This window comes from Oryctolagus cuniculus, chromosome 4 (genome assembly GCF_964237555.1).
Source record: "Oryctolagus cuniculus chromosome 4, mOryCun1.1, whole genome shotgun sequence".
Lineage (NCBI taxonomy): Eukaryota > Metazoa > Chordata > Mammalia > Lagomorpha > Leporidae > Oryctolagus > Oryctolagus cuniculus.
In genome coordinates this window covers 174611052-174630067 of record NC_091435.1, presented here as the reverse complement: position 1 = coordinate 174630067, position 19016 = coordinate 174611052, and the positions used below count along the sequence as shown (strand labels likewise).

Genomic DNA, 19016 nt, shown 5'->3' with positions numbered 1-19016 from the left:
AACCGCCAGAACTTCCTCTCAGCCAGCTCCACAGGTTCAGGCCACAGTGCACTGAGCAGCGTCCCAGAAATGCAGGAGTGGAAGCCCTAACCACTGTGACGCGCACAGCAGTCACCAGGCCACGGGAGCCCGCTCCCCGCCCGTGGGGCCTCAGACGGCCCGAGGCCCGCACCTGCTCCCGACAACACAGCCTTTTCCAGCCTCGGCTAACACGCAGTCTACGCGCGGCACGACCGAGAGGCTATCCTTGCCATCTACTCCTGAGGAACAATCTGCATACTTGGTACAAGATCACAAAACCCACCAGCAGCAGCAGCAAGGTGATAGAATGCAGCCTAAGCCTAAATTTTGAAATTTTACACAGTTATTGGAAAGATCAAAGCGGGGGAAGCAAGAGGGAGGACAGGAATACCACTGTGGTCTTTTTTTTAAAACTTGTATTTATTTATTTGAAAAACAGAGTTATGCAGAAAGAGGAGAGGTGTGGGGTTTTCCCTCCGCTGGTTCACTCCCCAAATGGCCGCAGCGGCCAGAGCTGAGCCAATCCAAAGCCAGGAGCCAGGAGCTTCCTCCAGGTCTCCCACGTGGGTGCAGGGGCCCAAGGACTTGGGCCACCTTCTACTGCCTTCCCAGGCCACAGCAGAGAGCTGGACTGCAAGTGGAGCAGCCGGGACTCTAACGGCAGCAGCATTAACTGCTACACCACGGCGCCGGCCCCAAAAATCCTACGCTTTTAAGGCAAAGACAGACAAGACAGAGACCTTCCACCCGCTAGTTCACTCCCAAACGCCGCAGCAGCCGAGGCTGGGTCAGGCCAAAGCCACGAGCGGGCAGCTCAGTTCCCAGCCTCCCGAGGCTGTGGCAGAAACCCAGCCACCGCGCCATCGCCTGCCGCGTCCCGTCCCGGGCTGCATGAGCAGAGAGCTGGAATCAGGAGTGGAGCCAGCACCGAACCCAGGCACTCCAACCTGGGATGCAGGCGCTTCGAGAGGCCGCTGCACGAGTGACCACGAGTTTCCGGTTCTTGACTTGGATGCTGACTACACGGTGTATTCATATGTGAAAACGCACCTCGCCGTCACTCACGGTAACCGCACCACTCTCTCCGCTAGTTCCAAGTGTGGAAGAGAGAAACACCACCGTAGGTGATGAAAAACTACTTCCTTAAGTACTTCTACACTTGCAGAGGTAAAAACGTCTCCAGGGCTAGATGATTCTAGCTGCTAAGAGCCCAGGGAGGGGCCGGCACTGTGGTGCAGCGGGTAGAGCCGTTGCCTGCAACCTTGGCATCCCATATGGGTGCCGGTTTGAGTCCCGGCTGTTCAAGTTCCCATCCGGCTCCCTATAAATGCGCCTGGGAAAGCAGAGGAAAATGACCCAAGTGCTTGGGCCTCTCCACCTACGTGGAAGACCCACAAGAAGCTCCCAGATCCTGGCTTCAGCCTGGCTCAGCCCTGACCACTGCAGCCATTTGGGGAATAAACCAGCGGATGGAAGATCGATCGATCGATCGATCTCTGTGTGTGTATGTGTATGTGTGTGTGTGTGTGTCTCCTTCTCTCTCTGCAACTCCGCCTTTCAAATAAATAAAATATTTTTAAAAAATAGTAAGATGCCAGTTAGGATGCCAGCATTCCCTACTAGAGTGCGTATGCTCAATCCCCCCTCTGGGTCCTGATTCCAGCTTCCTGGGCTAATGCATACCCTAGGAGGCAGCGCGAGTACTTGGGTTCCTGTCACTCACATGGGAGAGACCTGGACTGAGTTCTGAAATCCTAGGTTCAGCACAGTCCAGCCACCAACAGACACGTGGAGAAATAACTAGCAGGGGATCTCTCTCTCTCCCTGTCTGTCTGTCTCTCTCTCTCCCTGTCTGTCTGTCTCTCTCTCTCTCTCCCTGTCTGTCTGTCTGTCTCTCTCTCTCCCTGTCTGTCTGTCTCTCTCTCTCTCTCCCTGTCTGTCTGTCTCTCTCTCTCTCTCCCTGTCTGTCTGTCTCTCTCTCCTGAGCCATCACTTGGGAAGCCTACATTTCATATCAAGATTTGAGCTCCTGCTGCTCTAGTTCCAATCCGGCTCCCTGCTAATGCACTTGGAAAGGCAGCAGAAGACGACCCAAGGGCTTGGGTCCCTGCAATTCTTGTGGCAGACCCAGATGGAGATCCAGGCTCCAGGCTTTGACCTGGCCCAGCCCTGGCTGTCGCAGCCATTTGGGGAGTGACCTACAAGATCGAAAATCTTATCTGTCTGTCTCTGCCTTTCAAATAAAATAAATCTTGAAAGAAGGAAAGAAGGAAAGAAGGAAAGAAGGAAAGGAGGAGAGGAGAGGAGAGGAGAGGAGAGGAGAGGAGAGGAGAGGAGAGGAAGAAGGGAGGGAGGAGGGAAGGAGGGAGGGAGAAGGGAAGGAGGGAGGGAGGAGGGAAGGAGGGAAGGAGGGAGGAGGGAGGGAAGGAGGGAGAGAAGGAGGAATACACACCAACTCTAAGAGGATTGACCTTTACAGGACAACACAGATGGGACAGGACACAGGCAGCAAGGGAGGCCCTGGCTTTGCCTGGTATCTAAGTGTCTGCAATGAACGATGAACTTGTAGAACTAAAACTTCTGAATTTAAAATGGAAGAGAAGTCAGGGCCCAGATAGCCTCTACTCCCCAGGGAGGAGACCCAGGAGACCCTCCGGTGAGGGAAGCTTTGGGTGCGGTTTCTCAGGACAGGGCAGACAGGACGGCACTCCCTGGCCCTCCCTGGACAAGGCCCTGCAGGACCCAGCCTCAGACCGAGGGTTCACACAGCGCACCTGGGGGGAGCGGAACCAGAATTCAGCTCTCCAAGCCCTCTGCCCTGCAGTAACTGCTCCCAGGCAGACAAGGTAGACCGCTCAGGGCCTCGCCCCTCTAAAGCAGTGCCAAATTTAGGTGAGAAGGCACGTGAGGTCCACGGCTGCCAGCCCGGGGCTCCGAGAAGCCACGCCTGCCTTCCAATTCCAGAGACACACTGTGTTGGAGGAGGAGGTGGGCCAGTGTCACGGGGCATGAGGCATCGTCCCTGTACCTGACAACACTGCACACCCCTGCGGAAGCCAGGAGGAAAAACACACTGGCACCGACACCCAGACTCAGCTTCCAAGTTGGCCTCCGGTTTCCACCGGCTCCGGTCTGGGAGGCCAGCAGGGCCCCTCCCTCTCCTCAGATGGACAGACAACAGCTGCTCTGGTCACATCCTCCGAGCCTCGGCCATAAACCCGGGGAGGTGAGCAGCCTCCTCCATCCTCCAGCCAAGGGCTTGGGTTTCCAACCAGCCTCCCTCTTCCTTCCCCAGAACTAATTTTAGCCTCCTTGGTTGTCAGAGTGGAACTGAAATAGTCGGCAGAGGGACATTCGCAAACCAGAGCATGAGCCTGCCTCCCAAAACACCCCAGCCCCAGCCCCTGCAGAGAACGGTCCCCGGGGAGGAGGGTCACGCACGCGCCCAGTGGAGCAGGCTTCCTTCCCAACACCGGCTTCCAGCGATCACGTGCCAGGGAATGAGAGCACGCAGCCGGAGCTGCCAGGCCCAGGGGCTCTGAAAGAGGCACACGTATGGGCACAGCCTGATGGGACCAGGCAGGGCAAGCCAGCTGCCTGACCACACACCTCCAGCACCGACCGCTGGCCCGGACGTGCGTATCACTGACAGTCCCAGCACCAAGACTCGCGGGCCAGCGGCAGCGTCTCCTCCACCAAGCAGCCTGGGCTTGCGGGGACGGCGCCGCCAGCACACGATGGACGGGGAGCGCTGGGGCCGGCACGGGCTTGCGAGTCCGGTGCACAGCGAGACCAAAGAGGAAGCCCAAAACAAGGCGGTGAGTGGCTGCAACAGAGACCTGGAGACGGAATGGGAGGGACGGGAAGGAAGACAAACCCCAGAGGAGACAGGAAAATCTCACCCCCAGCGAGCCCGTCACCCACCAGCGAGGTGGGCACTTCCTCCCAGCGCAGAGAGGCGGAGTTCCCGAGAGGGCTCTCCCCAGCACAGCTCCGTAGCAGGCGGCAGCAGCTGCTCCTCTCTGGCCTCCACGGCAGTGCTGCCCCCACACCTCCCTCCCCAGGCCCAGAGGCGGTGGCCTGGGCCTGCCCTGGACTGCCGTGCACCCCGAGGGGAGGGGAAAGACTTGTGCTGTACCTGTGGAGTGAGGCTGCCCCTCTGCCCTGGAGTCCCCGGCCTGGGCGCTCCAGGGCCACAGCCGCCTCGGCTCCCGGGAGCGCCGGGGGCCTGGCCCGCTGCGGGGGAAGGGCATGCCTGGTCCCGCGGCGACCCCCGCACTCCTCCTGGCAGGCAGGGGCAGCCTCAGCTCGCGCGGCTCCCAGGTGAGCAGAAAGGGGGTACCGGGCAGGCAGAGAGGCCCCTGCGACAGGCACTTCCTGACATGCTGTGCGTGCGGGAGGGAGAGGCCAGAGCACCAGCCTCAAGGCGACGGGCAGGGGGTGGGCGGGTGCGGGCAGGCAGGCTGCCCGGCCACCCACAACTGCCACCTCCCTGAAACCCGAACCACTTCTGGGAAAACTCAAGGACGCCAGGATTCTCCGGCAGCAAGCGGTGAGCCACGCATTCTGAACCAAACTCACACCCGAGCAGGACAGGGCGAGAGGCCCCGCCTTGGCATGGAGATGCGACCTCTGATCCTCTGATCCCAAGGGGGGTGGGGCGCACTAGCCAGTCACCTTCTCCATCTCCCACCCGTCTGCCTTGCCAAAACCCAGAGCATTCTAGGCCACAGCGCCCCACCTCCGCCAGGGAGGTCCTGATTAGAGCTCCTGGGATGAGGGTGGAGGCCAGGAGGCTGCAGACCGTCGTCCTGCAGGGCCGGAGCAGCAGGGCACACAGCCAAGTCCCAAGTGACGAGACCAAGAAGCCCTGCTCTCCATGAAGCCAGTGCCTCAGGGCTGTCCACCCAGGCACCCACAAAACAATACTCAACCTGCCACCGGCCTCCGGCCCCCAGATCCCAGGCCCGGTGACAGGGCAGGACCTGCATCCTGGGCTGATCCCCCTTGGTGTCTGCTGGCTCCCAAGCAGGGCATAAACGCACGGTGCCAGGGCAACTTCCCGGGAGAGGAGGAAGCGGAACCCTGGAAGAACCACAAAAGGCAGGAGAGGACAACAGCAGTGGCCAGGACAGGCTAGGCAGAGCAGAGACACGCCGCACTCGGCGACAAGCCGCCCTCAGACAGGCTAGGCAGAGCAGAGACACGCCGCAGTCGGCGACAAGCCGCCCTCAGACAGGCTAAGCAGAGCAGCGACACCCCGCACTCAGGAACAAGCCGCCCTCAGACAGGCTAGGCAGAGCAGAGACACGCCGCACTCGGGGACAAGCCGCCCTCAGACAGGCTAGGCAGAGACACACCGCAATCGGTGACAAGCCGCCCTCAGACAGGCTAGGCAGAGACACACCGCAGTCGGTGACAAGCCGCCCTCAGACAGGCTAGGCAGAGACACACCGCAGTCGGTGACAAGCCGCCCTCAGACAGGCTAGGCAGAGACACACCGCAATCGGTGACAAGCCGCCCTCAGACAGGCTAGGCAGAGCAGAGACACGCCGCACTCGGCGACAAGCCGCCCTCAGACAGGCTAGGCAGAGCAGAGACACGCCGCAGTCGGCGACAAGCCGCCCTCAGACAGGCTAGGCAGAGCAGAGACACGCCGCACTCGGCGACAAGTCGCCCTCAGACAGGCTAGGCAGAGACACGCCGCACTCGGCGACAAGCCGCCCTCAGACAGGCTAGGCAGAGACACGCCGCACTCGGCGACAAGCCGCCCTCAGACAGGCTAGGCAGAGCAGAGACACGCCGCACTCGGCGACAAGCCGCCCTCAGACAGGCTAGGCAGAGACACACCGCCCTCGGCGACAAGCCGCCCTCAGACAGGCTAGGCAGAGACACACCGCAGTCGGCGACAAGCCGCCCTCAGACAGGCTAGGCAGAGACACACTGCACTCGGCGACAAGCCGCCCTCAGATAGGCTAGGCAGAGACACACCGCAGTCGGTGACAAGCCGCCCTCAGACAGGCTAGGCAGAGACACACCGCAATCGGCGACAAGCCGCCCTCAGACAGGCTAAGCAGAGCAGCGACACCCCGCACTCAGGAACAAGCCGCCCTCAGACAGGCTAGGCAGAGACACACCCCACTAGGCGACAAGCCGCCCTCAGACAGGCTAGGCAGAGACACCGCACTCGGGAACAAGCCACCCTCAGACAGGCTAGGCAGAGACACACCCCACTCGGCGACAAGCCGCCCTCAGACAGGCTAGGCAGAGACACCGCACTCGGGGACAAGCCACCCTCAGACAGGCTAGGCAGAGACACACCCCACTCGGGGACAAGCCGCCCTCAGAAGGGCGGCCAGGACTTCCAGGAGCTGACACGAGGGCAGCAGGATGCCAGTATCAATGCAAAGCAGTGTACACAGGTACACACAGAGCACACACACACAGTGCACTTACAGTGCACTCGCACTCAGAGCATGTACACACACAATACAGTGCACACTCACACCGTGCACACTCACACTCACAGTGCACACACACACAGTGCACTTACAGTGCACTCACACTCAGAGCATGTACACACACAATACAGTGCACACTCACACCGTGCACACTCACACTCACACAGTGCATACTGCACACTCACAGTGCACACACACACAGTGCACTTACAGTGCACTCGCACTCAGAGCATGTACACACACAATACAGTGCACACTCACACCGTGCACACTCACACAGTGCATACTGCACACTCACACAGTGCAATTACAGTGCACTCGCACTCAGAGCATGCACACACATGGTACACACACAATACACAGTGCACACTCACACTCAGTGTACACTCTGCACATTCAGTGCATTTACACAATGCACAGTGCACTCACACCCACAGTGCATATACACACATGATACACACTCACACAATGCACAGTGCATTTGCACTCACAGTGCATTCACACACAATACACACACGGTACACACTGCACACTCAGTGTATTTGCACAGTGCACTCACACCCACAGTGCAGATACACACATGCTACACACACGGTACATTTACACAGCACACACAGTGCACTCACTCACAGTGCATACACACGTCACACAGCACACACAGTGCACTCACTCACAGTGCATACACACGTACACAGCACACACAGTGCACTCACTCACAGTGCATACACACGTCACACAGCACACACAGTGCACTCACTCACAGTGCATACACACGTCACACAGCACACACAGTGCACTCACTCACAGTGCATACACACGTACACAGCACACACAGTGCACTCACTCACAGTGCATACACACGTACACAGCACACACAGTGCACTCTCACAGTGCATACACACGTACACAGCACACACAGTGCACTCACTCACAGTGCATACACACGTACACAGCACACACAGTGCACTCACTCACAGTGCATACACACGTCACACAGCACACACAGTGCACTCACTCACAGTGCATACACACGTCACACAGCACACACAGTGCACTCACTCACAGTGCATACACACGTACACAGTACACACAGTGCACTCACTCACAGTGCATACACACGTCACACAGCACACACAGTGCACTCACTCACAGTGCATACACACGTACACAGTACACACAGTGCACTCACTCACAGTGCATACACACGTCACACAGTACACACAGTGCACTCACTCACAGTGCATACACACGTCACACAGTACACACAGTGCACTCACTCACAGTGCATACACGCGTCACACAGTACACACAGTGCACTCACTCACAGTGCATACACACGTACACAGCACACACAGTGCACTCACTCACAGTGCATACACACGTCACACAGCACACACAGTGCACTCACTCACAGTGCATACACACGTCACACAGCACACACAGTGCACTCACTCACAGTGCATACAGCATCACACAGTACACACAGTGCACTCACTCACAGTGCATACAGCATCACACAGTACACACAGTGCACTCACTCACAGTGCATACACACGTACACAGCACACACAGTGCACTCACTCACAGTGCATACACACGTACACAGCACACACAGTGCACTCACTCACAGTGCATACACACGACACACAGCACACACAGTGCACTCACTCACAGTGCATACACACGTACACAGTACACACAGTGCACTCACTCACAGTGCATACACACGTACACAGCACACACAGTGCACTCACTCACAGTGCATACACACGTACACAGTACACACAGTGCACTCACTCACAGTGCATACACACGTACACAGTACACACAGTGCACTCACTCACAGTGCATACACACGTACACAGTACACACAGTGCACTCACTCACAGTGCATACACACGTCACACAGCACACACAGTGCACTCACTCACAGTGCATACACACGTACACAGCACACACAGTGCACTCACTCACAGTGCATACACACGTCACACAGTACACACAGTGCACTCACTCACAGTGCATACACACGTACACAGCACACACAGTGCACTCACTCACAGTGCATACACACGACACACAGCACACACAGTGCACTCACTCACAGTGCATACACACGTCACACAGTACACACAGTGCACTCACTCACAGTGCATACACGCGTCACACAGTACACACAGTGCACTCACTCACAGTGCATACACACGTACACAGCACACACAGTGCACTCACAGTGCATACACACGTACACAGTACACACAGTGCACTCACAGTGCATACACACGTCACACAGTACACACAGTGCACTCACTCACAGTGCATACACACGTCACACAGTACACACAGTGCACTCACTCACAGTGCATACACACGTCACACAGCACACACAGTGCACTCACTCACAGTGCATACACACGTCACACAGCACACACAGTGCACTCACTCACAGTGCATACAGCATCACACAGTACACACAGTGCACTCACTCACAGTGCATACAGCATCACACAGTACACACAGTGCACTCACTCACAGTGCATACACACGTACACAGCACACACAGTGCACTCACTCACAGTGCATACACACGTACACAGCACACACAGTGCACTCACTCACAGTGCATACACACGTCACACAGCACACACAGTGCACTCACTCACAGTGCATACACACGTACACAGTACACACAGTGCACTCACTCACAGTGCATACACACGTACACAGCACACACAGTGCACTCACTCACAGTGCATACACACGTACACAGTACACACAGTGCACTCACTCACAGTGCATACACACGTACACAGTACACACAGTGCACTCACTCACAGTGCATACACACGTACACAGCACACACAGTGCACTCACTCACAGTGCATACACACGTACACAGCACACACAGTGCACTCACTCACAGTGCATACACACGTCACACAGTACACACAGTGCACTCACTCACAGTGCATACACGCGTCACACAGTACACACAGTGCACTCACTCACAGTGCATACACACGTACACAGCACACACAGTGCACTCACAGTGCATACACACGTCACACAGTACACACAGTGCACTCACTCACAGTGCATACACACGTCACACAGCACACACAGTGCACTCACAGTGCATACACACGTACACAGTACACACAGTGCACTCACAGTGCATACACACGTACACAGCACACACAGTGCACTCACTCACAGTGCATACACGCGACACACAGTACACACAGTGCACTCACACCCACAGTGCAGATACACACATGCTACACACACGGTACATTTACACAGCACACACAGTGCACTCACTCACAGTGCATACACACGTCACACAGCACACACAGTGCACTCACTCACAGTGCATACACACGTCACACAGTACACACAGTGCACTCACTCACAGTGCATACACACGTACACAGCACACACAGTGCACTCACTCACAGTGCATACACACGTACACAGCACACACAGTGCACTCACTCACAGTGCATACACACGTACACAGCACACACAGTGCACTCACTCACAGTGCATACACACGACACACAGCACACACAGTGCACTCACTCACAGTGCATACACACGTACACAGTACACACAGTGCACTCACTCACAGTGCATACACACGACACACAGCACACACAGTGCACTCACTCACAGTGCATACACACGACACACAGCACACACAGTGCACTCACTCACAGTGCATACACACGTACACAGTACACACAGTGCACTCACTCACAGTGCATACACACGACACACAGCACACACAGTGCACTCACTCACAGTGCATACACACGTACACAGTACACACAGTGCACTCACTCACAGTGCATACACACGACACACAGCACACACAGTGCACTCACTCACAGTGCATACACACGTACACAGTACACACAGTGCACTCACTCACAGTGCATACACACGTACACAGCACACACAGTGCACTCACTCACAGTGCATACACACGTACACAGTACACACAGTGCACTCACTCACAGTGCATACACACGTACACAGTACACACAGTGCACTCTCACAGTGCATACACGCGTCACACAGCACACACAGTGCACTCACTCACAGTGCATACACACGTACACAGCACACACAGTGCACTCACAGTGCATACACACGACACACAGCACACACAGTGCACTCACTCACAGTGCATACACACGACACACAGCACACACAGTGCACTCACTCACAGTGCATACACACGTACACAGTACACACAGTGCACTCACTCACAGTGCATACACACGTACACAGCACACACAGTGCACTCACTCACAGTGCATACACACGTCACACAGCACACACAGTGCACTCACTCACAGTGCATACACACGTCACACAGTACGCACAGTGCACTCACTCACAGTGCATACACACGTACACAGTACACACAGTGCACTCACTCACAGTGCATACACACGTACACAGCACACACAGTGCACTCTCACAGTGCATACACACGTCACACAGTACACACAGTGCACTCACTCACAGTGCATACACACGTACACAGCACACACAGTGCACTCACTCACAGTGCATACACGCGACACACAGTACACACAGTGCACTCACACCCACAGTGCAGATACACACATGCTACACACACGGTACATTTACACAGCACACACAGTGCACTCACTCACAGTGCATACACACGTACACAGCACACACAGTGCACTCTCACAGTGCATACACACGTCACACAGTACACAAGGTGCACTCACTCACAGTGCATACACACGTCACACAGTACACACAGTGCACTCACTCACAGTGCATACACACGTACACAGTACACACAGTGCACTCACTCACAGTGCATACACACGTCACACAGCACACACAGTGCACTCACTCACAGTGCATACACACGTACACAGTACACACAGTGCACTCACTCACAGTGCATACACACGTCACACAGTACACACAGTGCACTCACTCACAGTGCATACACACGTCACACAGTACACACAGTGCACTCACTCACAGTGCATACACACGTCACACAGCACACACAGTGCACTCACTCACAGTGCATACACACGTACACAGCACACACAGTGCACTCACTCACAGTGCATACACACGTCACACAGCACACACAGTGCACTCACTCACAGTGCATACAGCATCACACAGTACACACAGTGCACTCACTCACAGTGCATACAGCATCACACAGTACACACAGTGCACTCACTCACAGTGCATACACACGTACACAGCACACACAGTGCACTCACTCACAGTGCATACACACGTACACAGCACACACAGTGCACTCACTCACAGTGCATACACACGTCACACAGCACACACAGTGCACTCACTCACAGTGCATACACACGTACACAGTACACACAGTGCACTCACTCACAGTGCATACACACGTACACAGCACACACAGTGCACTCACTCACAGTGCATACACACGTACACAGTACACACAGTGCACTCACTCACAGTGCATACACACGTACACAGTACACACAGTGCACTCACTCACAGTGCATACACACGTACACAGCACACACAGTGCACTCACTCACAGTGCATACACACGTACACAGTACACACAGTGCACTCACTCACAGTGCATACACACGTACACAGCACACACAGTGCACTCACTCACAGTGCATACACACGACACACAGCACACACAGTGCACTCACTCACAGTGCATACACACGTACACAGCACACACAGTGCACTCACTCACAGTGCATACACACGTCACACAGCACACACAGTGCACTCACAGTGCATACACACGTACACAGTACACACAGTGCACTCACTCACAGTGCATACACACGTACACAGCACACACAGTGCACTCACTCACAGTGCATACACACGTCACACAGCACACACAGTGCACTCACTCACAGTGCATACACACGTACACAGCACACACAGTGCACTCACTCACAGTGCATACACACGACACACAGCACACACAGTGCACTCACTCACAGTGCATACACACGTACACAGTACACACAGTGCACTCACTCACAGTGCATACACACGACACACAGCACACACAGTGCACTCACTCACAGTGCATACACACGTCACACAGTACACACAGTGCACTCACTCACAGTGCATACACACGACACACAGCACACACAGTGCACTCACTCACAGTGCATACACACGACACACAGCACACACAGTGCACTCACTCACAGTGCATACACACGTACACAGTACACACAGTGCACTCACTCACAGTGCATACACACGACACACAGCACACACAGTGCACTCACTCACAGTGCATACACACGTACACAGTACACACAGTGCACTCACTCACAGTGCATACACACGACACACAGCACACACAGTGCACTCACTCACAGTGCATACACACGTACACAGTACACACAGTGCACTCACTCACAGTGCATACACACGTACACAGCACACACAGTGCACTCACTCACAGTGCATACACACGTACACAGTACACACAGTGCACTCACTCACAGTGCATACACACGTACACAGTACACACAGTGCACTCTCACAGTGCATACACGCGTCACACAGCACACACAGTGCACTCACTCACAGTGCATACACACGTACACAGCACACACAGTGCACTCACTCACAGTGCATACACACGACACACAGCACACACAGTGCACTCACTCACAGTGCATACACACGACACACAGCACACACAGTGCACTCACTCACAGTGCATACACACGTACACAGTACACACAGTGCACTCACTCACAGTGCATACACACGTACACAGCACACACAGTGCACTCACTCACAGTGCATACACACGTCACACAGCACACACAGTGCACTCACTCACAGTGCATACACACGTCACACAGTACGCACAGTGCACTCACTCACAGTGCATACACACGTACACAGTACACACAGTGCACTCACTCACAGTGCATACACACGTACACAGCACACACAGTGCACTCACTCACAGTGCATACACACGTACACAGCACACACAGTGCACTCACTCACAGTGCATACACACGTCACACAGCACACACAGTGCACTCACTCACAGTGCATACACACGTCACACAGTACACACAGTGCACTCACTCACAGTGCATACACACGTCACACAGTACACACAGTGCACTCACTCACAGTGCATACACACGTCACACAGCACACACAGTGCACTCACTCACAGTGCATACAGCATCACACAGTACACACAGTGCACTCACTCACAGTGCATACACACGACACACAGCACACACAGTGCACTCACTCACAGTGCATACACACGTACACAGTACACACAGTGCACTCACTCACAGTGCATACACACGTCACACAGCACACACAGTGCACTCACTCACAGTGCATACAGCATCACACAGTACACACAGTGCACTCACTCACAGTGCATACACACGTACACAGCACACACAGTGCACTCACTCACAGTGCATACACACGACACACAGCACACACAGTGCACTCACTCACAGTGCATACACACGTACACAGCACACACAGTGCACTCACTCACAGTGCATACACACGTCACACAGCACACACAGTGCACTCACTCACAGTGCATACACACGTCACACAGTACACACAGTGCACTCACTCACAGTGCATACACACGTCACACAGCACACACAGTGCACTCACTCACAGTGCATACACGCGTCACACAGTACACACAGTGCACTCACTCACAGTGCATACACACGTACACAGCACACACAGTGCACTCACTCACAGTGCATACACGCGTCACACAGCACACACAGTGCACTCACTCACAGTGCATACACACGTCACACAGCACACACAGTGCACTCACTCACAGTGCATACACACGTACACAGCACACACAGTGCACTCACTCACAGTGCATACACACGTCACACAGCACACACAGTGCACTCACTCACAGTGCATACACACGTACACAGCACACACAGTGCACTCACTCACAGTGCATACACACGTACACAGTACACACAGTGCACTCACTCACAGTGCATACACACGTACACAGCACACACAGTGCACTCACTCACAGTGCATACACACGTCACACAGCACACACAGTGCACTCACTCACAGTGCATACACACGTCACACAGTACACACAGTGCACTCACTCACAGTGCATACACACGTCACACAGCACACACAGTGCACTCACTCACAGTGCATACACACGTACACAGTACACACAGTGCACTCACTCACAGTGCATACACACGTCACACAGTACACACAGTGCACTCACTCACAGTGCATACACACGTACACAGCACACACAGTGCACTCACTCACAGTGCATACACACGTCACACAGCACACACAGTGCACTCACTCACAGTGCATACACACGTACACAGCACACACAGTGCACTCTCACAGTGCATACACACGTACACAGCACACACAGTGCACTCACTCACAGTGCATACACACGACACACAGCACACACAGTGCACTCACTCACAGTGCATACACACGTACACAGTACACACAGTGCACTCACTCACAGTGCATACACGCGTCACACAGCACACACAGTGCACTCACTCACAGTGCATACACGCGACACACAGCACACACAGTGCACCTGCAGTGCATATACTCGCACGGTACACATTCACTCAGTGCACACTCATGCACAGTGCATGCTCACACAGCACATTTACACAGTGCACACCCAGTGCATTTGCACTCACAGTGCACATACACACACAGTACACACTCATGGCACACTCACACCATATATTTACGCTGTGCACACACAGTGCATTTGCACTCAAGGTGCATATACACACACAGTACACACTCATGTACACACTCACAGTGCACATTCACACTTTGCATTTCCACAGTGCACACACAGTGCATTCCCATGCACAGTACATATACACACGGTACACTCACACAGTACACACACTGTGCACAGTGCCCTCACACAGTGCACACTCACAGTGCATTCATACACAGTACACAGTGCACATGCACAGTACTCACAGTACACACACTGCACATGCACACACAGTGCACTCACAGTGCACACTTACAGTGTACGTGCACAGTGCATTCACAGTACACACACTGCACATGCACACACATTGCACAGTGTTCTCACAGTGCACTCACACACAGTACACACAGTACACACACACAGTGCACTCACACACACTGCACATGCACACTCACTGCACAGTGTACTCACACAGTGCACACTCACACAGTACTCACACAGTACACACACACAACACACATGCACACTCACTGCACAGTGTACTCACACAGTACACACACAACACACATGCACACACACTGTGCAGTGTGCTCACAGTGCACACTCACACAGTGCACACTCACACACCGCACATGCACACTCACTGCACAGTGTACACACACACCGCACATGCACACACATGTGGGTATTTCTACTTCTCTGGAGTCCAGTCTGGGGCACGGGGGCCATGGTGTAGAACGGGGGCTCTGCACTGGGCCCCTGCAAAGGGAGTGCCTACAGTAAAGTGCCCAGGGCTTTGGGGGGATTCCCCGTGTCACAGAGACCCACTCAAGCAGTGGGAAGCCACATGGTCGAGTCTCAAGCTCTTACCAAGGGCAGGGTCTGGAGGCATGGGCGAGTTTTCACATCATCTGCCTCGGAAGAGCCTCGAAGAGCTGAGGAGGGAGCCCACCTCCCCAAGGCAGCCCAGCAGGCCATGGGGCAGCATGCAGTGAGCAGCAATGTCAGGACAGGCAGAAGACGCCCTGCCGTGGCTCCGCAGCCCACGTCCTTGGTCAAAGCCACTTCACTCACTGCCTCCTACAAACCCATGGAGGGCACGGGCAAGAAACACCTCTGGGTCTGAGAGCAGCCAACCCACAAGGACCTGCACTTCCGATGGGACAGACAGGAGACCCCTCCCCTCCCCAGTCAGGCCCACCCAGAGCTCGGCTCCACCTCTCCCTGCAGGCCTTCTAATTGAGCCCATGCAGAGCCCCATGGCAGGAGCTCTACAGGACACACGCGATTGTCTGGGACGTCCACTGCAATGCAAGGGCCAGACCGGTCCCTCCCAAGGACACTGGGCCAGGCACAGAGGGCTTGCAGAGCTGACACTGACAAGTACCAAGTGCCATTACTACAGCCTAAGTCCTGCCTCTTCTTCCAGGGCTGTGCTGTCCCGGTGTGATGATGCAGAAATCAGACACCTGCACTCAGAACGAAGACGCTCCATGAGCGCTGATGGAGTTTAGACAGCACAAACGCCCAAGTGCTCGGGCCCCTGCACCCACGTGGGAGACCTGGAAGAAGCTCCTGGCTCCTGGCTTCAGATCAGCCCAGCTCAGGAGTTTGTGGCCATTTGGAGAGTGAACCAGTGATGGAAGACCTTTCTCTCTGCCTCTCAAATAAATAAATAAAAATCTTTTTTAAAAAGGTAATTTTATTTTAGTGCAAAAAAAAATTGCGATCCAAGCATCTTCCCCATAATATGCATGTATGTATAAGCATTTTCGGTTTCGTTCGGTACCGAAACAAACTTGGCCTGTAACTGCACTCTCCAAGAGCTTCCCGAAGTCCGCGCGCACGAGGTTCACGCTGGCCCGCTGGGCGCCCAGCGCTGCTCTAGATCTTGGTCCCAGCGGGGCGGGACCGGGGCTTGAAGGAAAGGCACGGCTGCGGGTGGGGGGCAGGAGGGCCCGGGCGCCCCACCGGCCCCGGCGCGGTGCCCGTTCTCGTCGTCTGGGACCCGGACCGCCCGCGTGCAGACGCCCTGCTCAGCACTGCCCAAGCCTGGAGCGGGACCAGCTCCTCCAGGGCCCAGTCCCACCCTATCCTGCCGGCCCAGGCACCCCGGGGCCCGCAAGCCTGCCCTGGGAGAACGCAGGGTCGCCTTCCCTTCCGCTTCAAAGCGACACCTCAGTAACCGCGCTGCAGCGCGAAGGGGGTAGGAAGACCCGCGGGGAGTCCAACGCGACCGCCCAGCCATCCGCGCACCGGCGGCCGATCTCCGCCTGCGGTCCCGCACTCGGTCCCGCAGCAGCCGGCGCCCCCATATCGGCTCCGCTCCCGGCAGACGCTCGGCCGCCGCCGCACCGCCGAGGAGCCGCGGGGAGCCGGGGTGGGCGGGGACCCCTCCCCAGCCCCGCCCCGCCGCCCGGCGCCGCCCCTCGCGGGTTTCCCAGGCTCCGCGCGGCGGCCACCGCGGGCGGCCGGGGACCCGCGCTGCATGTGTAATGGGGGCCGGGAACAAAGACGCGCGGCACCCGGCGCCCCGGACCCTCCGCCGCGGCGTCGAGGTCCGCCAGCCCGCGGGGGAGCGCCTCCCGCAACGCCCGCCCGGGTCCGCTCGCCCGGCACCCCCGGGGGCGGGAAACCAGTGCGGCGGCCTTGCGGGGAAGGCGCGTTCCGGCGGGACCCCGCGTGTGTACACCCACCTGCACCCACACACCCCCGCCGCCGCCGCCACGTGCCTCCCGCAGGCCCGAGCCACAGGGACCTGTTAGCGCGCCGTCCCCAGCTCCCCAGACCCCGGCGCCCAGAACAAAGCGGTGCGCGGCGCGCGCAGGTAGGAGGCAGCGCCAGGGCTCGCCGCGCAGCAAGCCGAGGCAGAGCGGGAGGCGTGCAGGGGGCTCCCGCCCCGGGCGGCCGCCCCGACCCGACGGGCCCGCACGGCCGCACGCACAGCAGCAGCGCGCGGGCGCCCGGTCCCCGCCCGGGAGGTGCGAGCGAGCGGCGCACAGGTGGCGCGGGCCGAGGCCGCGGCCCGCCCTTTGTTGGTAAACAGCGCGCCCCCCGCGCCCCGCGCCCCCGCGCCCCGCGCTTACCCGCGCACAGCGATCCCCAGAGGAGGGCGAGGGCCGCCCAGGGCGCCGTCATGTTCCGCGGCGCCGCCCCGCGGACACCCGGAGCCCGCGGGCAGGGGCGCGCGGGGCCGGGCAACAGCTGCGCTCGCCTTCCCGCGCCTGCCGGCGGCTTCGTCCCCGGGCGGCGTGCGGGCTCCAAGCGCCGGGCTCAGGGCCGCTGCGGGCGGCGGAGGCTGCGGCCCGGGCTCCGGAGCGACGCGGGGGCCGGGGGGCGGCGGCGGGGCGCGGGCCGGGGCGCGCCCGACGCGGGCATAGCGCAGCGGGGCTGGGCCCGGGCCCCCGGCGCAGGGGCCGAGTCCGGAGGGGCCATGAACGGGGGGAGGGGCGGGGGGAGGGGAGCTGAACCGAGTCCAAAATGGCTCCTGAGCGGCGGCCACGGAGCCGAGCCAGCGGGGAAACCCGGATGTTGGATACAAAGAGGCGGGCGCGCGGGGAGGGGGCGGGGAGGCGGGCCCGAGGGCCGCGTGGGCCGCGCCCCCTCGGGGGCGGGGCCCGGGGCGCCACCGAGCGCAGGCCACGCCCCCGCCCGGGCGGACCCGCGCGGCGGGGAGTGAGCCGGGGCCCGCGTGGGTCACTGCGCCTGGGCTTCCCGGCTCG

General features: G+C 57.3%; 1 protein-coding gene across 4 annotated transcripts in view; it reads right to left on the bottom strand.

The window, feature by feature from the left end:
* Window positions 1-18567, bottom strand: part of ACVR2B (activin A receptor type 2B) — a 44798-nt gene extending 26231 nt beyond the window's left edge. For 2 of the 4 annotated variants that reach the window (XM_070073227.1, XM_070073229.1), the window contains exon 1: window positions 4160-4589. In XM_070073227.1, coding sequence (XP_069929328.1) covers window positions 4160-4274 — 115 coding nt within the window. In that variant the 5' untranslated portion in view covers window positions 4275-4589. Of the gene's footprint in view, window positions 1-4159; window positions 4590-18380 lie in introns of those variants that run through there. The other 2 variants (XM_051839742.2, XM_070073228.1) reach the window with 2 other exon arrangements.
* Window positions 18568-19016: the final 449 nt, after the last annotated feature.